Source organism: Lissotriton vulgaris, chromosome 2_1 (assembly GCF_964263255.1).
Source record: "Lissotriton vulgaris chromosome 2_1, aLisVul1.2, whole genome shotgun sequence".
Taxonomy (NCBI): domain Eukaryota; kingdom Metazoa; phylum Chordata; class Amphibia; order Caudata; family Salamandridae; genus Lissotriton; species Lissotriton vulgaris.
In genome coordinates this window covers 86,558,344-86,582,069 of record NC_141687.1, presented here as the reverse complement: position 1 = coordinate 86,582,069, position 23,726 = coordinate 86,558,344, and the positions used below count along the sequence as shown (strand labels likewise).

The window sequence follows — 23,726 nt, the reverse complement described above, 5'->3', positions numbered from 1 at the left end:
ATCCCACTTTGACCGTGGATGAGCTCCCATGGGATCTGAGAGAGATCGTAGCACCATAAGTGTGGGATTTCACTGGGGAAGAGATCGGACTGGTCAAGGGAGTGGACCCAGTGAAAATTGTAGTGAAACCGCATGCCGAGTTTCCAATAACACCCCAATATAAATTGACTCCAGAAACGATTGCAGGTATAAAGCCCGTGATCGAGTCCATGATTAAGCAGGGAATACTGAAGGAAATCGTGGGTAGCCCATGTAACTCCCCGATTATGGGTTTGCAGAAACCAAATGGGAAATTCCGAATAGTGCAGGACCTCCGAAAGATTAATAACATAGTTGTCTCATGTTGTCCAGTGGTACCGAATCCATCAGTGATACTGTTTCAGATACCATTTCAAGCCGAATGGTTCACTGTGATAGATCTTTGTCAGGCTTTCTTTTCGATCCCATTGGACGAGGATAGCCATTTCCTTTTCGCTTTTAAGCTGGAAAATCGCGTATTAACATGGTGTCGTATCCCCCAGGGGTATACAGAGAGCCCATCGATCTTTAACCAGCTATTGAAGAAAAATCTTGAAAGTCTAGTGCTGCCCCAGAAGTCAGTTCTGGTTCAGTACATAGACGACCTACTTGTGGCGTCAGAAACTGAAGAAGCTTGCAGGGAGGACTCCATTGCTTTGCTAAATCACCTAGCTGTAAATGGGCACAAGGTGTCCCCGGGAAAATTGCAGTACTGCCTGACAGAAGTGCAGTACTTGGGGCACAGAATTGAGAAAGGCAAACGAAAGGTGTCACCAGACAGAATAGAGGCGATCATGAAGATGAATGCGCCTAAAACACAGAGAGAAGTCAGGATGTTCCTAGGGATGGTGGGGTATTGCCGACAGTGGATAGCCAACTTTTCACTGAAAGCAAAACCCTTGCAAAAACTGACGCACAAGGAGGGGAGTGATCCGGTACCATGGGACAAAGACTGTTTGATGGCGTTCCTGCAGCTGAGAGAGGACCTGTGTCATGCTCCTGCTCTGGGAATGCCTGATTACGATAAACCATTCTTGCTTTACTGTTGTGAGAGAGAGGGGTGTGCGTTGTCTGTGTTGGTCCAAATTCATGGGAATGCCCGTAGACCAGTTGCCTATTTTTCAGCTACTTTAGACCCAGTAGCCGCAGCGTTGCCCGGATGTCTCAAATCCGTTGCTGCAACAGGTGTCAGTATCGAACGTTGTGAGAACATCGTGATGGGGCACCCGTTAGAGGTGTACGTGCCCCACTCTGTTGAACTGTTGATGATCAGGACCAAAACACAGCATCTGACCAACAGCAGGCTCACGCGCTATGAGCAAGTCATTCTTGCTGCAGAGAACGTGACCCTCAAGAGATGCTCTGTTTTGAACCCTGCTACCTTGATGCCTCTCCCAAGTGATATCGATGATGATGAATGTACAGACCATGATTGCCTCGATGTGACTGAACTATGCACCAAACCGAGACCCGACATCGTGGATGAGCCACTGACTGACCCCGATGAAGTCTTCTTTGTCGATGGCTCATGTGTAAGAGACGAAGTAGGGCAGTTGAGAGCAGCTTATGCTGTTTGTACAATTACTGGAGTTGTGAAAGCCGGATGCCTGGAAGGAGTACACTCCGCTCAGGTAGCCGAAATTATTGCATTGACGCGTGCCTGCCTGGCAAGCAACCAAATTCGAGTCACCATATACACCGACAGCCAATATGGTTACGGGGTAGTTCATGATTACGGGTAGTTGTGGTCTCAAAGAGGTTACATGACGTCTTCAGGCTCTCCCATTCGAAATGGAGAGTTTGTGCGTCTATTGTTAGAAGCTTTGCAATGTCCGGCAGGGATTGCCGTTGTAAAATGTACCGCTCATACTCGAAATATGGACTTCGTGTCACAAGGCAACAGATATGCCGACGAACTTGCGAGGTACTGCGCGGAACAAGGGTACTCTTTCACAGAGGTGGAAGTGGGTGGAATAAATGTAAGAACTGAATTAGCCATGATATTGGAAACTGTCGACACTTGGGATGAGCTGAAATGCATGCAAGAAAACGCACCCGATTTTGAAAAGCAAACATGGGAAAAGGCAGGATGTGTGATGGGTGAGGCCCATTTCTGGGTTTCGGCAGATGGAAGGGCAGTGTTACCCAATGAGCTGGTGAGCCCAATGGCTAGACAAATCCATGGTTCAGTACACCAAGGGAGAGACGCTATGCTGAGGGTATTTAGACAGACCTGGTATAATCCTAAATTAAGAGTAGCAGCCGAAGCAGTGTGCCAACGTTGTGTGACCTGTCAGCAGTTAAACGTAGGTAAAAGAACACCAGTTGCACTGAGCCACATAGGGAGGTCTGGAGGTCCATTCAATCGGATGCAGTTAGACTTTATTGAAATGCCAAGGTGCAACCGCCTCCGTTATGTCTTGGTGGTTGTTTGCGTATTTTCCAGATGGGTCGAGGCATACCCCACACGCAGGTGTGACACCCTCACAGTAGCCAAGTTACTGCTTAGGGAACTCATCCCAAGATTCGGGGTGCCGGCCTCTTTGGAATCAGATAGGGGAACGCATTTCAACAGTGAGCTTATGAAGATGATGTGTGCGGCCCTGAACATAGATCAGAAATTGCATTGTAGTTACCGACCAGAAGCATCAGGAATCGTGGAGCAGATAAATAGCACCATAAAGGCCCGAATTGCAAAGATGTGTTCATCTACGTCCCTGAGTTGGCCTGATGCTCTGCCACTGGTCCTTATGAGCCTCCGTAGTACCCCAGACAGAAGAACGGGACTGTCGCCTCATGAGGTGTTAATGGGGAGAGCAATGAGGTTGCCATCTGTACCAACTACTGCACTGTTAAACATCACAGATGATATGATCCTGGACTATTGTAAGGGGCTGTCTGACGCCATTCATTCTGTGTCCCTTCAGGTGCAGGCTGCCGAAGTTCCGTCGTGCCAGGACCCGTGCCATGACCTGTGCCCTGGAGATTGGGTGCTTGTGCGAAAGCACGTGAGAAGAAGCTGCCTGGATGTTCGCTGGCGAGGGCCCTATCAGATCATCCTGATCACGAACACCGCAGTGAAGGTGGGAGGCCTGCCCAATTGGATCCACGCGTCGCATACACGGAGGGTTCCAGCACCTCTGGAAGAAACAGCTCCTCTCTCGGATAGGAGTCCAGCTGCGGACCGAGAAGCCATAGAGGGGGCTAGCCAAGCTGTAGAGGTGCCAGAAGAAGCAGGGAACGAGTCTGATCAGCCTGAGGACGGTCAGTACAACAGCGAAACAGACGACGCTACTGAAGGAGAAAGTAGCTGGGAGTACGAATCAGATACTGACCAGGCTGAAAGAGAGCGAGAACAAAGCAGGAGGACAAGGAGCAGGAGGGTAAGACGTGGAGAAGCCAGCTGGCCTCAAAGAAGGAGTTCAAGCCTGAGGTCGACTCCAGAGAGAACCCTCCCTCCAATATCCGAAGATTCAGACCAGGAAGAAGGTGCTCAGGGCTCTGAAGCACCAGATCTAAGAAGATCAAGGAGAGTACGTGTGCCTAGCAGACGATACGCCACCCCTGAGTGGACATATCTGGCGACAAATGTCTTTGGAGCGGGAGACAGGGAGGATACGAGCGGTGGTGGTGTCCAGCTCTGAGCCCATCATCACGGTGGAAGTACAGCTGTTAGTGCCCGGAGTTGAAGCAGAAGGGTCACTAACTTTCACACTCCCCAGCCCTCCCCGCCTGAGCAAGTTAAAGCACATGTTTTTCACCGAATTGCAATTCCCTGACTTTGGAACAAAGATAACAAGCCATGAAGAGCACACTCTTCGTTTGGAAATATTGAACTATGCTATTCAAGCCGCAGGTCCGAAATTAATTGTAGATGCTTAAAGACTTTTGTAAATAAGCAAGAAAAAGAAGATTACCTAGCGCCTAGGAAGCAGAGAATCTTAGGGACCTTCCTATAAGTTGATGGAGAAGGGCTAGGGTTGTCTGTGATAAAAGCTTTTAAAGGACTTTTGCAAAGGAGTTGCCAGCTTCCAGTCGTGGGGTTCTAAGGACTGAAGGAGCAAAAGAGACTGTAAAGGAAAGAGAAAGAAAGAACTTTTGCGTTGGAATAAAGGAGAAGAATCCTACTGTCTGACGAAATGGAAGCAGGCACCCCGAATCGTAGAGCCAAATGTATAATAGGCACACTAATAGTAGGAGTGATACTTCTAATAGCTTTAGTAGTCACAGTTTCATATGTAGTGGGACATGAGAGGGAGGCAAGGGTATCAGACGAGAAGTCTGTAGTGACACCAAAACCCACTGTTGCTGGGGAGAAAGGAGAAAACATACAGGAGAAGGCGTTATTAGCAGCAGAAGCCCGTAGGTTACATATGGATGAGTCCCAAGGCGATTTTAGGTCAAACGCTTATGCTAAACTTTTGTATGAATATGTGGATGCCATGGAGGTTAAGGACTGTTATGTCTGCATGCAGTTGCTGGCGTCTGTAGATGAAGGCATTAGATACCATCACCTCCCGCTGACATATGGCATTACATGTAGCTTATTGCTTAGTATATTTTATGGGAGAGATAGTTTTGAATACTATTTCTCCAATTATGATTCAGTGTTACTGGAAGTCCCAAATTATAAACAGATGAATAAATGGGACTACTGGAAGAGTGAAGACAGATTGGCCAAGTTCTTCATTCCTTGGATTACCTTAGATACTTCACATGCCCGCAGGAATAACTTGACATGCAAGGTGTCAGAAGTCGAGAAGAAGTTTATAGGGCAGGTGGATGATCGATACAGAAGGCAAAATATTTTGAAAAAATCAGGACAATGGAAAACAGATTGGACCGAAGAAGAGAAGGCACACAAGAGAAAGGGTAGTAGTGGTCCAATAGCTTTGGATAAAACGCAGAGAAGAAAGTTATGTCTTCACAGAGCCAAAACGTATTATGAAAATGTATACGTAGGAGAAGTCAGTTGTGAACATGCTTTCAATTTAGAATATTATACAAAAGATTTCTTGAAAGGAATGCAAGTGATTCCAAATGTATATTTTGTGTGTGGAAGAAATGCTTACGTGAGACTGCCTGACAACTGGTATGGCTCATGTTATTTGGCAATTATCTTCCCCAAAATATACCATGCCCAAGACATAGAGATCATTGAGGGCAAGGCTTCAGCGAGGGGGAGAAGAGACCTAGGAGATGCAGAAATGGTTGGAGATGTATTTGGAGCCGTATTTCCTCTTTTAGGACTGATCCTCAATGATGTCAAAATTAGACAACTGGCAACAGTCGTAGACAGATTGTCTGCTAGCACTGCTAGGTCCTTAATGTTGGTGGAAGGAGAGATGCAATCGATAAGGGCCATGGTGCTTCAGAACCGTCTTGCATTAGACGTCCTGCTAGCAAAAGAGGGCGGAGTCTGTAAGGCTTTGAAGGTCCAGGAATGTTGCACTTACATTCCAGACAATTCAAAGCCCTTGGAGAAGGTTATCATGAACATAACTAATATCCACAAAGAGATCGAAGACCTGAGTAGAGAAAATGTTTGGGAAAAAGTGGGCCATGGAATGGGTGACGTTGGAGGTTGGTTCGCCAACTTGGGAAAGAGCTTCGTATGGTATGTGCTGAAACCTATCATCATAATATTGATCTGTGTGATCATGTTGTGGGGATTGGTGAGGGCATACAAATGGTATAGATCAAAGAGATTGAAGAGAGCCCGGAGAGAACAGCTACAGAGACTAGCTGCAATACAAGATAATCAGTATAGGAGCCTGAGGGCTCTAGAAACACAGAAGCGAGGAACACTAGCAATTAGTTCAGTTTAAATGTTGGTGATGACCCCTAGAGGTCATCAAAGGGGGGAACTGAGAGAGCGCAAACTGAACGAATTGTAGTAGTGCATCACACTTACACGTAGTACGCACAATCATGAAGAGAAATGCCATGAGTGCTAACATTATATTCGCCTATATTCTGTAATGTGTAGTTAATCTAGAGATTTTATATAGAAGTGGAACTAATGCAGAAATGTGTGAAAATGTATAACCTTATTAGACGTGATTAATCCTGATCCATGTCGTGTAGCTGCTAAAATGTAAGGATGACATGCTGCAAGCACAGAACGAAGTAGGCCTCGGGGCCAGAGCTGAAAGAGTTGAGAAAGGTATTCATTTGCACGACGTGGATTGCACTAAATGATATTTAGTCTGTTTTCGATAGGTTTATATTTTATAGATGTGCTTACCTAATCATAAAGTATAGTATTAACATGAAGAATAATCATTATGAGAAATGTTGTAGGCCTGAAATGTTTAACCATGCTTGATTTACACGTATTAGTATGAGCCAAGTGCGCCGAGACGGAATGTTGCAAACTTCTGTTAGAAGTTTATGAGAATTGGGATCCTAGCTGCAGATGTCTGTCTGCAAGTGAGAAGGGGGATCCAATTATACATCGAATGAATAGAAGGTTGTTCAGGGAAATGAAACAGACATGGAGGAGGGTTTAGGAATGTTTAAGGGGTATCGGCGGGCCGGAGAAGAGTCTGAGAAGCAAGGTCAACTCTAACGCACGAGGCCCCAATGAGGATCATCATGGAAAAAGCCAGAAGCAACATCACGTGAGGGGCGTCTCTCGAGGGGCGTCTCAGATGAGATTGTGTTTTTGTATTAGGGACAGCACCCCTGGGTGGAGTTAGAGCAGATGCCTGAGGACCCTTTAGAGAGCGGATGGGTAGGCAGAGAGGGGTCATGACTGGCGATCATAGGTTTTCATCTAGATACTAAGAGTGGGTGATCTCCCCAGGGAGTCATTCACCGCTGACACCTTTTGGTAGGTTGGGATTCTGTTAAGTAGGGATACCATCCAGAGCAGGGTAGGGACAGCCTAACCTGACCCTTTTATTCCGGCTGTAAATGATTGAGAGATCACAATACGTGTCTATGCTTGCAGCTCTTTTAATATTGGAACTAGTCCTGGTAGTTTTCTTTGCTCGTCTGAGGGTTTTCAGAGAGCACATGTATGTAATCGTACCCATGTATCTGGTGAATATCATGCTGAGATGCTTGTATTTGCAACTTACCCTAACCTTATAATAAATCCTTGAAAGCTAGAAGTAGTTTGTGGTTCTTCCGAGCGGAGTCCATTATTGATTGACCTAACCTGGTAAGAGATGCACTTTCTTCCCTCAATGACAGGCAATAAAGGTTCAGTCGACCAGAACGGGGTTTAGATCAAGGGTGATAAGATAGCGATCAAAATCCCGCCCCCGCACAAACACAACCCCTGTGAGAGTTGAGAGAACAACAAACCAGACAGAAGGGTAGACATGCACGAGAAAGACCCATCACAGTACAGGCAGCTAGAGAAAGAGCACAGGCGGTGGCAGGTGTGCTGTTCAAGAGTCAACCCCAAGACAGGCACACATATGTCTGAGCAAGGAGTAGCAACAGGATCTGGGGATGCGGATTCTGGTGACTCAGACTTGGAGCAGTGGTCTGACCCTGTACTGACCACCAGGACACCGTGCATTATCATTTAGCTCAAAGTACAAGTACAAGTACAACACTGCCAGCATCTGTTTGATACATTTCCTGGCTGTGACGGCTGGGTGGGAGCCGCGGTAATAGGGTAGAGTGGAACAGTGGGGACCGATCAGGAGCAATATAAAATATGACACATACCCCCAGTATTGGAATGGATTTTCGAAATAGGCAGATGTTTCTTATCTCAATTGTTGGCATCATCTTTGTTGTTCCTTGGGCTTGTTTTGGAGAGGGATAAATGTCAAAGCTGCATTCTTGGTGTCATTTGAGTACGCGTTTAAAGCTGTAGCTCCATTAACCCTTTCACTGCGGTGGCTATTCCGCCGCAGTGCAGGCGCGTCGGGCGGGCCATGACGGAACCGCTCCGTCATCAGCACAGCGCCACCGCGGCTGATGACGGAGCGGTTCTGTCATCAGCAGGGGAGGGGTTAAACATGGTGCACTTGATAATGGAATAAATGCAAATAGATTATAGTAGACTTCAGGAGAAGCTCATGCAATAACTGTAACATTTTAACATGGGATGTCTACTCCTATGACGTGACCCATGATTTAAGCATACTTGACATGCAGGCAAACACACAAAGCTAACTAAACATGATGAGTACAGAATTGCAAAAACTGATCAAACTATGGAGAGATCAATCAATCAATCAATCAATCAATCAATCAATCAATCATGGTGGGCCCATTATATTCAGATATGCGAGAGAAATTCTGATATGGGTGTTGCTTGCGGGTTCTGTTTGGACCACAGCACAGGGGCATTGATACTGACGGCAGATAGGTGGTGTTTGAGATAGTGCTAGATAGGGACCCATGACCTTGACAACCATCTATGCCTCGAATAGCAATCATAGCACATTCATGGACACACTCACAAATGCAGTGTTCCACAGTCCAGAGGCACCAGGGTACACTAGGGAATGCCAACACTTACAGAAATAGTTAGAGAGTAGGCAATTGCAAGATGTGTGAAGACTTTTTTTGTCTTTTGTTTTAGAGTTTTATATAGCGAAAGTATCAGGCATCAGAACGCTTTACATGAGCATTAGTTTTATTACAGAGAGACACATTCCTTTTTGTTAGGCGTGTGGATATTAAGTGATTTGCCCAGAACCATAGGATGTTGAGCGTCGTTGCCGAGACTAGATCCTGGTGCCCCAGCTTCGAGGTTGACCGCTCTAGCCATCAGGCTACATCCTCTCCCCATAGTTAACAAGGAATGATAATTACACTCCCCTGTTCATCAATTGCATACTAGACTGATTTACTGTGTAATGTGGTATTGAGTTCAACAGTAATAGACACAGAATACTCAAATCACATGGAGACTTCCCATTGAGGCACTGCTTGACATCCCATTCAGAAACACTATCAGTAAATGTAATACATAGTATTTTACTGAAAATGAGGCACTAGCCAATGATAAGAAACTGATAGTGGGATGCATTTAAAGTAAGGGTTGGCGGAGGTGGCTCAGTGGCAGTACGCGGAATGCCGCAGAGTTTCCTAAAAACCCTGTGAAATTCCGCTCCGGCCTAGGCCACACCAAACTTAACTCTGCCGGCGGTCCTTCCTGACTCCGAGCTGCCTCCACGGCGCAGGAGGATTCTTCTTCTCCTCCAGTGGGCTGTAAAAAGGACTCGCGAGGGCTGCGCACGCTAGCGCATGGAGAGTTGAGACGCATACACATGCATGCGCGGTCCTTGCGAGTGCTGCAGGAATGGGTTTCCATTTTACAGACCACTGGAGGAGAAGAAGAATCCTCCTGCGCTGAAGAGGCAACCGGGGCACGAAGAAAGCCTCGCGCCGAGATCTAGGTAAGGGGAGGACTCGGGCAGGGGTTAAGGGTAGGTACCAGGGGGGAAACTCCGCCACGTGGCGGAGTCTGAGTTTTTTTGTCAAATTCGTACCCCCAGTGTTAACAAAACTCAGCAAACTCCGTTGTCGGAGCAGAGTTCCCCACCCAGGTTTAATTTAAAGTATCTATCTGAGGACTCTACATTATGACCGCTTATTGCACTAAAGATGTCAGAGTAGTGAATACGGGAGGTTGAAATATATAAGTAAAGTAAGTAAGTAAATTTATTAATGGCTCGTTAATTAAAAGCATTACAAAAAGCTGCAAATAATGTATTAATACCTCACCTCCTGTTTCCCCATAGCTTCCTTAATAGCATAATCACCCAAAACACAGGATTAGTTCATCTGTTCCACATTGCTTAGTCCAAGAAGCAACTTAAAATACTGCACAGAATGTATTACACACGGTCGACACTACACAAAATAGGGAGGGCAGACAAGCCACTTTGCCTGAGGGGTTGCGGGTTCACTGGTTCTTTCTACCACACGATATGGGACTGTCCCCACATTACACAATACTGGAGGGCGGTTATGACAATGATCACCCAGGTGTGTGGGTTTGAGGTCCCCCTTGAGCCTCGGAAGTGTTTGCTTAATGTGTGGGAGCCCACGGATCTTAACCATGCGGCACAGGATTGGGCAACACGCAGCATCACACGAGCCAAAAGGAACATTGCAAGACACTGGGGAGCCCAAGTAATACCTTCCCACCAGCAGTGGTGTTGTGATCTTGATAGTGCCATTGTGGCAGAAAAGGCAGTCTTTATTAATAGGGCATGACCTGAAAATGGACACGAGTATGGGAGATATTGAACCATTTTCAGGGAAATACATGTGCCCCCTCCTCCAGAGGACTCAGATTCGGGCCTGAGTGACTGATAACCCGAAAAAGGACATGCCATGAGAAAATTCCCAATGTTAGGCAATAGGATTTTGGTAACTACATGGAGGTGAGGTGGGCACACCTGTATCTATATGTCTCTTTAATATGTACGGAATTACTGCGTGTTACAATATGTTGATCATTATCTAAAAACGGTCTTAAATGTGAACAACTCTACTCGATGTGTATTATAGTGTAAATACAATGTTAAAAAAAAATACAGACAGACAGGAAAACAGATTGAAAAAGGGCTCAGAGTGTGCAAATAGATAGGAACGTGAAGGGAGTCAAGTGTGAATAAAATTAATGATCGAAAAGAGGTCTGTTTTCCATGTGGAATAAAAGACCAAGATTTAGGGCCCCATTGGGATGGCGGGCGGACTTAGTCCGCCCGCCACCCTAACGGAGATCGGGACCGCCCGCCGAAAGGGCGGGGGTCCCGACATTGGCATTGGGATGCGCCCGCCACAGTGGCCGGCCCATTCCTCAAGTTTACATTGTGGCGGGCGGTGCTCACTGCACCGCCCGCCACAATGTGAAATACAAATGCACTCATTTGTATAATCAAAGCGGCAGGCACCGCGCGGTGCCTGCCGCTGTGATTATGCAAATGCAGGGGACATTGGACACCGCCACCATATTAATCTATTACCGCCGCAGTCGCCTTGCGACCGCGGCTGTAAAGAGGCGGACAGTCTTTCCGTCCGCCATTGTCCCCTCCGCCATCCTAATCAGGCGGAGGGGAAAACGAGAGTGGTTGTCGGGCGGATTGCCTCCGCCTGGGTGGCGGTGGCCACTGCCACCCTGGCGGAGGCAATCCGCCCGATATCCTAATGGAGCGCCTTGTGTTGCGTCCAAGAATGTGCATCAAAGGCGAAGAGTTATAGGGCCAGATGTAGGAAGGCAAATACCGGTCGGTAACGGCCGATTTCGGCCGTTACCGACCGGTATTTGAAGATGGAGATGTAGGGGCATGTTAAAATACAGATTCAGTATTTTTACCGAATTGGTAATTTTACCGATTCTGTAAAATACTGAATCGGTAAAATTACCGATTCTGTATTTTGACATGTAGGTAGCACTGCAATCAGTACTACAGGGGTTTAAGAATTCGTTATTTACCACCAATTAGAAGTTGGTAGTAAATAATGAAAACCCTTTAAAAAGCATTTTTTTGCTTTTTAAACAGTTCCATGTTGCAGACATACATGCCCTAAGGGCAAGTATGTCTGCAACATGTGCACCCATGCACAATTGAGGGGTGCAACAGGGTGTCAAAGTGACATCCTGCCACCCTTCAATGTTTCCCCCAATTACTGAATCAGTATTTACCGATTCGGTAATTGACATTCAATCCTATGGGCCTACAGACCCATAGGAATGAATGGCAGTTACCGAATCGGTAAATACCGATTCGGTAATTACTGAATCATACCGATTCGGTAATTAAAATGGTAAAATTACCTAAATCCCGATTGCCAGTTCTTAAATACCGATTCGGTATTTAAGAATCGGTAATCTGGGATTACCTACATTGGGCCCCTAGCCTTGTTTTTGAAGGACAAAGAATTATGGCCACTTACCAGAGAGAATGTTGTTTGTAGAAGAATTAATTGGGACTCTGGTCCTGATTTAGGTGGGTGTCTGGGGTATAACTAGGTGTTGTTCTCAGATTCAGAAACAGATCTCAGAATAGATTCAGGAGCAGACTCTAACACAGAAACAAATGCAGACTACTTCTGATACTCTTTAGGCTAGCAGATGTTTAAACCTGTACGTTCTATGCTTTATCTCGTTGTGTGGCTATATGCTATGCAACACTTTATTTTAGAAAAAGTTTACTGAAGTTTTCTAGCTGACACATTTCTTTACCTTATGGATCTTTATGGAATTAGTTTAGTATTTGTTAGAGTAGAAATTAGAAACTTAAATGCATCATAAAACAGGAAGATCGGAGATTCTAATTGCTTATTTGTTATTGAGAATTAACTTTGTTCGTAGAGCCGGAAGTCCTTTGATAATTTTGCATTGTTATGCAATATTCCTGTGACTGATTTATATTACGCTGGCTTTGAATTTTTAATAAATCAACATACACTTAACCTGATTTTCGACTCTGAGCATTACTGTGTAGCCAAATGGGTTTCATTGTAATTGTGATCTTGAATTAATACCTACTTCTTTATCCTTCAAGCTCCCTAAAAAGATCAGGCTGGAGGGGACGATAAAAGCGCCCACATCCCCTCTGCTGGAGCATTTCCATTGCAAATTGTGCATAGAATTTGATTTTAGGAATCTCTGGCAGTCACAGTTATGACTGAAAACTGCGAATGTCTGCAAGGTGATGCAAATCATCACTTACCAGAATAACTTAGAATTGTCTAAATCTAGTCCATCACCAAAGGGTCTAATCAAGTAAATGACAGAGGAGGAAGTTTAGAGAATGATAACCGGCATCTCTTACCCGAGCAGTGAGGGAAGATTGTGCCATTCCTTGGTGTGGCACCAAAGACAAAGTCCACAGGACCATAATGTTGCACCTGTGAATAAAAACACATACACAATAGAAATCAGGGAATTGAGTGACTAATCAATATATATTTCACTGCATTTGTATAGCACAGGTGATTAGCTATACATTTTGGGTAACTGATAATTTCAGTAAGATGTGGGTACACACATGTGCAACACCTAGGCCATAGGACGCACAGTCTATCACACAAAAGTGACTGTTGTACCAGGGTGCACAGTCAACATATCGATTCCTTAATATCGACCTATAATAATATCGAGTTGTAAATACTGAAGGTGAAGAATATTGAGGACAAGAATATCGTTGGACAGAATATCGACCCTAAGGTAAGTAATATTGAATTTTTTTATATCGATGTAAGTAATATCGAAGTTAGTAATATTGATATCAATTATATCGATGTCACTAATTTCGATGTTATTAATATCGATATTTGTTTGTTGTTATGTATTTTATATGTATGTGTTATATGTTTTTGTTAAGTAGTTTATTTGTTTAAAATTATATGTGCACTATTTATTATATATAAAAAAATTATTTTTAATTTAATTTTGCGTTCAAGTTCTGTAGCGGGTTGTGGGTTTATAGGGGAATAGGGTGGGAAGTAATTTAATTGTAATTAAGTAAATATTTATTTTTGATTGGTATTGAGAAATGTTTTATTTCTAATTAATTATTAATTGGTAATTAATTATGTTAATTGGTAATTAATTTTATTAATTGGTAATTTAGGTTTGTAATTTGTAATTACATTTTTAATTGGTAATTATTTTTTTAATTGGTAATTAAAGTTTGTAATTGGTAATTACATATTTTAATTGGCAATTATTTTTTTAATTGGTAATTAAGGTTTGTAATTGGTAATTACAAATTTTAATGGGCAATTATTTTTTTAATTGGTAATTAAGGTTTGTAATTGGTAATTAAATTTTTTAATTGCAATTAATTTTTTTAAATGGTAATTAAGGTTTGTCATTGGTAATTACAATTTTTAATGGGTAATTAATTTTTTTAATTGGTAATTAATTTTTTGCAATTGGTAAATAATAATGTTTATTGTTAATTAATTTGTATTCATTGAACATTTATTTTATTAATTGGAAAATAATTTTTATTAACAAATATTCGTTATTCAAAAATAAATGTACTGTTTACCATTTTTTAATTGGTAATCAATTTTTCATGATTAATATGTTTTTTGTTTAGAAAACTATTTTAGAGTTCAATATTATTTGGTTATTTATATTTATTAATTAATATTTATTTGTATTTATTGTTAAATAATTATTTAATTGTAATTATGTTTTTAGTAATTATCAATGGGGATTAGAAAATGATGTAGTTATTTAAAAATAAATATTTTAATTATTTTATTTACAACAATTATTTATAAGTTTGTTATATTTAATTTCTACACTATCCAATGCTTTCACTACTGTTGCACTCTCTGGAGTGGGAATAGTAATTTTTACCCCTACGATATCCAACGTTTTCCCTACTGTTGCACTCTCTGGAGTGGGAATAGTAATTTTAACCCCTACAATATCCAACGCTTTCCCTACTGTTGCACTCTCTGGAGTGGGAATAGTAATTTTTACTCCTACGCTATCCAATGTTTTTCCTACTGTTGCACTCTCTGGAGTGGGAATAGTAATTTTTACCCCTACGCTATCCAACGCTTTCCCTACTGTTGCACTCTCTGGAGAGGGAATAGTAATTTTTACCCCTACGCTATCCAACGCTTTCCCTACTGTTGCTCTCTCTGGAGTGGGAATAGTAATTTTTACCTCTACGCTATACAACTCTTCCCTACTGGTGCACTCTCTGGAGTGGGAATAGTAATTTTAACTCCTACGCTATCCAACACTTTCCCTACTGTTGCACTCTCTGGAGTGGGAATAGTAATTTTTTGGCTCCTACGCTATCAATGTTTTCCCTACTGTTGCACTCTCTGGAGTGGGAATAGTAATTTTTACTCCTACTCTATCCAATGCTTTCCCTACTGTTGGACTCTCTGGAGTGGGAATAGTAATTTTTACTCCAACGCTTTCCAATGTTTTCCCTACTGTCGCACTCTCTGGAGTGGGAATAGTAATTTTTACTCCTACGCTATCCAACGCTTTCCCTACTGTTGGACTCTCTGGGGTCGGAATAGTAATTTTTACCCCTACGCTATCCAACGCTTTCTGTACTGTTGCATTCTCTGGAGTGGGAATAGTAATTTATGCCCCTACGCTATCCAAAGCTTTCCCTACTGTTGCACTCTCTGGAGTGGGAATAGTAATTTCTACCCCTACCCTATCCAACGTTTTCCCTACTGTTGCTCTCTCTGGAGTGGGAATAGTATTTTTTACCCCTATGCTATCCAAGGATTTCCCTACTGTTGCACTCTCTGGAGTTGGAATAGTAATTTTTACCCTTACGCTATCCAACGTTTTATATAATTAATTTAAAAAATATCAAAAGTATATTTAATTTTTTTTATTTTTTACTTTTTATTTATGTTTTTGTTTTATGTTTGTAAATGTATTTGTAATTTATAACATTTTTTATTAATTTATATATTAGTAAAATAATTATTACAACTTATTGTTAAGTACATATATATTATATATTCTCTGCATATATTTAATTAATGTATTTTTATTATATATGTATTATTTATGAATTTTAAACATTATTAGATATTTTTAACTATGTTGATTTTATTTATTTGTGTTATTTACTTTATTTTAGATTTATATTTTAAAAGAAAAAAAAACGATATTTTTAACATCGATTTTTTTACATCTATATTATATTTTCGATATTTTTGTACTTACCATGTTGTAGATAGGATGTCGATATTCTTGCCTTCGATATTTTTGCATCGATATTCCTGTAGGGCGATATTTTGTAGGTCGATATTTTGTCAGTGATCCGTTGTACCAGCATGTACACAGACACCAAATTGTTTATCACAAAAATGAACATTATTGTTCAACACACTAGGGATATACAAATGTCATAGACAGTTTATCATACGCTGCAAAGTCATCATTCACAGCTCTTAACACATACATTATGGCAAACAGATGTAGCCTACCACACAGAAACACAACTACTCAAAAACTGAAAAAGGTTACTTACTATAAATATAGTTGTTCAGTGTGAGTATCTTCTAAACATCTGTATGATTTAAAAATCAGGTTTGCCAAACATTTTATTGCATAGATATTTTGTATGTGTTCAATATCATTAAGTATAACTGATATTTCAGGTGTGGCCTTTCTTTAGAAAAAGTGAAAAAAAACCTTGGTGAAGCAAGACCCAGTAACTTAGAACCTCTCACAGAATGCAGTGGGTTTACAACATACCCTCCTTCTGAGCTGTCAACTGTTTTTAACCTTACTGGCCTCCTTTTAGTTCAGTCGTATGTCTCTGAACTGCCCTAAATCCCTGTACTCCTATGTTTTCCTTTCACAAATATCAATTGATGCTTTTCCTTCTATATTGTTTTCAAGACATGAAAAGTGGATAGCTGGGCCATTATTTATGGAACCAAACTTAGCTACTGCCAAAGTCACTTCCTACCAGTATTTAATACTTAAAAGTATTTAAAGTTCATAATAAATAAAACAACTTTCACAGTTTAACCATGGAATTTAGGCCCATCATCCTCTAAGAAGTTAACTGTATCTGTAGGGATAGACATTTTTTATAAAACTGCAACTAAATCTGCTGTTGGCGGGCATAAAATGTACAATATGCTACAGGAAAGTAACTTATTATTACTTCGCAGATTGATGCACTTTGCACAAAATATTAAGCAGTGAGCATAGATTTGGAGGGCAACATGCCAGCATCTAAACAGACCTTTGAACACTGATATACTAACTTCTTTTTGCAAACAGTACTTAGAGAAAGGGGAAGATTTCCACATGACAAACGTTTAAAAATGTTGGTAAAAGTAGTGCCCCAGTAACACCCATCCCTCCAGTCTAGAAATCTTGGCTAATCGCGGTGGCGAAATGCTGCAAATGCCGTTTTCCACAACCTGAGTGCCACAGAACTATAGGGGTGCTTTGTCTATTGACGCCGTGGACCTTTCTGAACATGTGCAAGCTAGCTAGCTCTACAAATGCATGTGTATCCAATCCTACACCCCATATCTAATTTAGAGGGGCATCTTCTCCATACACAAGTAGCACCAGAGGATTTTTTTGGTGCAGCCGTAAACACAAATTTGGAAGCCTGGGAACATGAACGGCCAAGCCAGAGTTTGGATACACCAGGAAGATCCTCACATCGTTGACTTGACCTGTGTCCATAGATAAGTTGCGCACACAACTAATGTAATATCTTTTAGAGGCAAGGAATTGTAAGACAAGAAGTACACAGATCAAAGTACACAGTGCTACAATATATTTCACCCTGTTTCCAAGAGGATTGTAATGTGGCACTCATGGTTTGATTGCAGTTCTCATGAACATGTTATTTGACAAGAAAAGCTGCCTTGGATTTTGCTGCTGGGGAGTCAATGTCCTCTGGGCCATAAGGAATGACATCTAATAACACTCCAGGCTGCAGTTAATAATCCAGTGAGAAAAGAAAACTATAGAGAACTGCTTATCTGGGATGTATGACGGTACAACGGGTACCGTTACAACGCGTACCGTTATGACGCAGGTTTTACAACGCAAGTCGTTACAACGACTTGCGTTGGGGGGCGCTGGATAGTGAATAGTTTAATTTACTATTCCAACTCCAGTCCTCGTGGATAGTAGGGAAGGTGTTGGATAGTAAATTAAACTATTCCCTATACTAGAGCGCCCTCCAGCGAAAGTCGTTGTAACGACTTTCGTTGTAAATCCTGCGTTGTAACGGTACCACATTGTAACGGTTCCGTTGTAAAGGATGTTACCCCGCTTAGCTGAGTTGTGTCTAATGCAAATGAAAATAAATCTACTGGAGGACCAGATAGACTGAGATCCAAACACAACCTAAAGCCAATGTTGTTATTATTTTTCTAAGAGAAATCTATATAAGGAGTATTCAGATCCTAGAACGGAAATAATGCTGTGCGAATCCCCTTGAGGGCAGGATCCCTCACCACTCACAATATGATTCAACAAGGTTATTACTAATTTCTGGGATTTGTTTCCACAGAATTATGTAATTCACTTTCACTATGATCCCACCAATTGGCTAGCATGCGTCTAGCATTAGGCAGAAGAAACATTCATTTCTATAGGGAGATAAAGAGGTGACAGAGAGTAAAGTAAGTTTATTCTGTTTTCTTCAGAACACGTAAAACCAGCCAACACCCGTTTTGCTCTGTAATGGTGCAGGCCTGGGCCTTTTCAAGGCTGGGAAATATCATGAGCATAAAGATAAATCAAGGATGAATTCATTTGAATTTATATATTGACAAGAAAATATGTGCTGAACAAACCATGTCTTGTGTGTTTCAGCACAAACCTTTCCTCTGAATGACAGGTAGGTGTTGCAACAGTTCAGGAAAAAGATAACTTAGTGCAAAAAAATGATCAGTCGTGTTACATAACAAAACCAACTACAGAGTCAAGAGTTGTTGGTGGGAAGCTAAGAAAGGAGAGAAAATCTTGGGATGATCTCAGAATTTTAAGAGGAGGTCAATAGCCATTTCTCATAATGTACAAAAAGGGAATGGTTCTCGTTCGAAATTCTGAAAACAAATTGGTGAGGACGTAAGTTGAATATTGCCTAAAAGAAGTCAGACTGCTAAGCATTCAAAGTGGTGTGAATGCAGAAACTGGTACTTCAAAACTTCGATTAGTCATCGGGCAGTAGAAGGGTAGCTGGAGGGTAGAAAAATATCAGGTATCATTTGACCATCTACACCAAAAAATGATCCCTGATGTACGGCCACAAATCACGTTACTACAATGGGCTCATCTGCTAATATTATTTAATTTTCCAAGCAGTTGTGGACCCACTGAGTAGGCTTTACAGACTCCCATGGGTCCCCGGACCAAGGTTAAGAACCACCAGTCCAAAGTTTCTTGGGTATGAGAAGCAATCACTAGACATTCACCAAGGAAGTGTGTATGCATAACACCTTAGATCTAGCAGGCTGTAAGCAATGGCATGACTCCTGAAAACGTGTGTGCCACACTCAGCAGTAAAGGCAGGACCTTCTGCCGATCATGGACCCAACTCTGCTGATATTAAATGTAACTCCATGTAGTAGCGCAGTCTAGTGGGTGCACGTCACGTAGGCAACGTGACGTGCCGGCGGCCATGTTGGGCTGCGCGCGCATCGCGCGATTAGTGGCGCGAAGAGCTGGTACGAGCAGCAGAGGCTCGGCGCTCTTTAGGGACTTGTATAATTAAATAAAGTAGTTCATCAGCACCGTGGCTGCAGCGTTTTCCTTGGGGGCACCATACACATTACAATGGCAACGAGGGTGGGATAGCAGACCCCCCAACCTCCCACTGCAAGGAAACAGCACCGAGGGATACAGCAAACACACCGGTGGGCAGGAGAGACCAGTGCCAAGCAGAACCACGGAGCGCCCAGAGGAACAGAGGGCCAAGAAGACCAACGGCCACCGCACAGGTACCCTAAAGAGCGCGGCAGAGCCCAAGAGCACCCAGAGGGATAGGACAGTCACCGCAGGAGGGGACAGACCCCGGGGACGCACGAGAAGCCACCACCCATTAGAAGAAGGGAACCGCGATGGATACCTCACAAAAGAGCGAGGGGGCTGACGCAGGTAGTCCCCAGACCCACGCAAGCAAGGAAGAACAAGACAACACGCCAGGGAGCCCTAGAGGCCAAGCAAGCGTACAACCCACGGTCAAGAGTGAGAAGATGAGTGCGCAGGCAGGATATGCGATGGCGCCGTTGCAATTCCTACCCAGACCCGGAGAACCACTGATGAAGTGGGAGGACTGGAGAGAATACATAGACAATTTCATAGGAGTCTTAGAAGACGAAAATGAAGAGGTGTTCAAACCCTCGAGAAAAAAACGAATCTTGTTACTAAACCTAGGCCCCGAAGGTCTGAGAGTCTATAAAAGCTTAGTACCAAAACAGAGAGCAACCACGGACGACGATGTGTACGCCCACGCAATTGAAGACCTTAACGAACATTTCAGGCCGGCGGTGTGCGTATCAGTGGATAGATTCAACTTCCAGCAGAGGAAGCAGCGCCCGGGAGAGACGGTGGAAGAATATGTGGCGGTACTGAAACGCTTGGCGGCCACGTGTAAATACGACAACTGGGAGGAAGAGTTTATCAAGGATCTAGTGGTGATGCACACCACATGCACGGCCGTGCAGGACAAACTATGGGCCAGTGGAGACACCACCCTAAAGGACGTGATGGTCATCGTCAAAAGAGCAGAGTTGGCAAGGAGGTGCGCAGATGCGACAAAGAAGGAGAAAAAGGACATAACAGATGGCAAGGCAACGTGGGCCACCCGGGAAAACAGGCGGGAAGCAACAGGAAGTCATGTTACAGGTGTGGGAGCTGGTTGCACGAGGCACACGACAGAAAATGCCCAGCGTTTCGCGCCAAATGCATGTACTGTGGAATAATTGGACACTACGAGAAGGTGTGTAGGAAGAAGGCCTCCAAGAGCACGGTAAAATACGTGGGCCAAAGCAACGACGAACGACGAACAAGAAGAAGGGACGGAGGAAGACATCGTTAAGGTACTCTGTATCTACGACCAGGTGTTGAGCGTGGATGGTCAAGTCCTGGGCATCGATGGCAAGAGAACGATGAAGCCCGTCCTAGAATTGTCAATAGGCGGTATCACAATTAGCGTGGTGGCTGACACGGGCTCACCCTACACCATCGTCCAGAGAGTCGTGTGGGAGGAGAAATATGCACCGTATCTAGGCCCGGAACTAGAAAAACTAGACATCCGCCCGGTCACATATAACGGCGACCGTATACCAATGGCAGGGTTCAGACCGTTAAACTTTGAATTTCGAGGCCGATCCGCCTTCTGCAAACTCTACGTGGCGGAGAAGGGCCCCTCGGTCCTAGGATGGTTGGACCAAGGTGACCTAGGCATCAAGCTGGACCCAGGAGGCAAAGAACAGATATTACTGACGGAACCAGAAGCCTGGCCAGACTTAGACAAGTGGAAGAGCGAGTTCCCCAAGGTATTTGGAGGCACAGTGGGAAATTTGGAAAAATTCTCACACAGGATAACCCTAAAAGACGACGCAGTGCCAGTAGCCCACAAGGCGAGGAATGTCCCTTTGGCAGTACGGGAAGCAGTCCGAGAAGAACTCCAGGACCTAGAAAGGAAAGGGATCATCGAGCCTATCACGTGCGCCAAGTGGCTGGCGCCCTTGGTGGTAGTCAAGAAACCCAGCGGCAAGGTCAGGCTGTGCGTCGACCTACGCAAACTGAACAAGAACATTGTGGTGGAAAGGTTCCCCCTACCCAGGATAGAGGAGATGCTGGCCAGCACCAGGGGTATCAAATGGAATTCCACCATTGATTTGACCTCCGCCTACCACCAAATTGCCCTACACCCAGAAAGCCGCCGCCTCACATCCTTCATCACCCCATTCGGATGTTATCAGTTCCGCCGCATGCCGTTCGGGCTGGCCTCAGCGGCAGCAGTATTCCAAAAGTTGATGCACCAACTCTTCCAGAAAACCACCGGAGTCCAATACTTTCAGGACGACATCCTGGTGATGGGTCGAGATAGACCAGACCACGATGCGAAACTCGGAAAGGTGCTACAGATCCTAGAAAGGAAGGGCCTCACGGCAGAATAGTCCAAGTGCCGGATCGGGATGGAGTCGGTGACCTACCTGGGGCACGAAATTAGAGTACGAGGAGTGACCCCAAAGGCAGAAAATGTGAAAGCAATATGTGAGGCACCCCCACCAGCCAACAAAGAAGAAGTCAGGTCATTTATCGGAATGGCAGAATATTACAGCAAATTTGTGCAGCACTTCGCCTCCAAGACACATCATATGAGGCAACTGACACGAGAGAACACAGAATTCCACTGGTCAGAGGAGGCACAGGGAGAATTTGAGGTGATCAAGAAAGAAGTGGTGGAAGCTATCCCACTCCAAGGATATGACCCTCAAGGACGGACAGTGCTGACCACGGACGACAGCGACAAAGGGCTGGGTGCCGTCCTCATGCAGGACCGGGGACAAGGACAGATGGATACGATAAGCTTCGCATCCCGCACGCTGAGTGACACGGAAAAGAAGTACAGCGTGATAGAAAAGGAGATGTTGGCGGTAGTATGGGCCACGACCTAATTCAGGCAGTTCCTGTGGGGCACACGGTTCCAATTAAGAACGGATCACAAGCCCTTACTGAAGGTACTAACGTCGAGCGGGCATGCCGACGCAACGCCCCGGATCTCCAAGATGACGCTCAAACTACTAGAATTCAGGTACGACGTAGAGTACATCCCAGGAAGCAAGAATAGAGTGGCAGACTATCTGAGCAGAGCGGCAGCCATGGAGCTGAGTGAGGAAGACAAGGCAGGAACAGAAGAATGGGTGGCGCTCACGGAAGACCAAGAAACCACCATCAGCCTCCATGAGTGGAGACAGGCATATGAGGAGGACCAGACCCTAAAAGAAGTGAAACTGCACATCACCAAAGGATGGCCCGATAAGAGGCTGATCAGCGGAGAACCCAAACCATATTTCGAAGTCAGAGAAGAGCTGTCAATGGACGATCGGGGAGTATTTGTGCACAGGGGGGAGAAAGTGATTCCCCCGACAAACATCATCAACAAACTATTGGATATGCTCCACGAGGGGCACCTCGGAATAGGCAAATTGAGATTGAGGGCCAGACAAGATTACTGGTGGCCAGGAATGGACATAAGAGCCGAGAGACATGTTAGAAACTGCACTCGATGCCAGGGTGCCGACAAGGCTCTCAAGCCCCTGCGTCCAGCACTGGGACAATTTGACCAACCGAAGAATCCATGGGAGGAGTTGTCAGTGGACATCCTAGGCCCGATTCTGGACGTACAGGGAGTCCAAAAGTACGTTTGTGTTCTGGTGGACAGGTACTCGAAGTGGCCAGAACTGAAGATAGACGAAGCCATGGACACCGAGACCATCATAAAATTTCTGGCCGACACATTTGTGAGGGAGGGAATTCCAAAGTCGATCCTCAGTGACAATGGGCCCCAATTCAGGTCAGAAAAATGGAACAATTTTATGCAAAGGAACGGCATCCTAGCCAGGCACACATCCATATACCACCCTACCGGGAACGGTCTAGTAGAGCGTTTCAATAGAGTGGTAATGGGGTCGGTGCAAGCCGCCATCTCTGACAACAAAGACTGGGAAATAGAGATATGGCACATGGTGTGGGCATACAGGATCACCCCCACAAGCACCGGCTACAGCCCGTTCCAGATACTGAGAGGACGCGAACCATTCACCCAAGACAACAGAGTGTGGAAAGAGAAAACGATAACGAGTGAGTGGTCCCCAGCAATGGTGCCAGCCAACTTGGAGAAAGCACAAGCAGTTTATACCAAACACTATGACAACAGGAGAAACGTGAAGAACACCGGATTAGAGAAAGGAGAATGGGTACGAGTAAAGTTGGCCACGCTGCAAAGGAAAGGAGAGAGTAAATACAGCAAGCCCATGCAGGTGAAGGAAGTACTGGGCAGAGCGGCCCTGCTTAGCGACGGAAACGTATGGTCGCAGGACCGCATGGCGAGATGCAACAAGATTCTAAGTTGGGACCAAGGCGGAACAGACTTAGGAGATGAGGGAAATGGTACTGCCCAACAGGAACATCTGGAGACAGAACCAGAAGGGCGCGGAGAAGACCGACAAGAAAAAAAGACTGGAGAAAGTGACCAGGAGCAGGTGGTTGGAGAAGGTTTGAATGG

The 23,726-nt window shown here is 44.2% G+C and overlaps 1 protein-coding gene across 1 annotated transcript in view; it reads right to left on the bottom strand.

Annotated features, from left to right (window-relative positions):
* Positions 1-23,726, bottom strand: part of DNMT3L (DNA methyltransferase 3 like) — a 232,553-nt gene that overhangs the window by 68,720 nt on the left and 140,107 nt on the right. Inside the window, exon 9 of the mRNA XM_086958467.1 lies at positions 12,780-12,855. Within this exon, the coding sequence (XP_086814593.1) occupies positions 12,780-12,855 (76 nt within the window). The remainder of the gene's footprint in view (positions 1-12,779; positions 12,856-23,726) is intronic.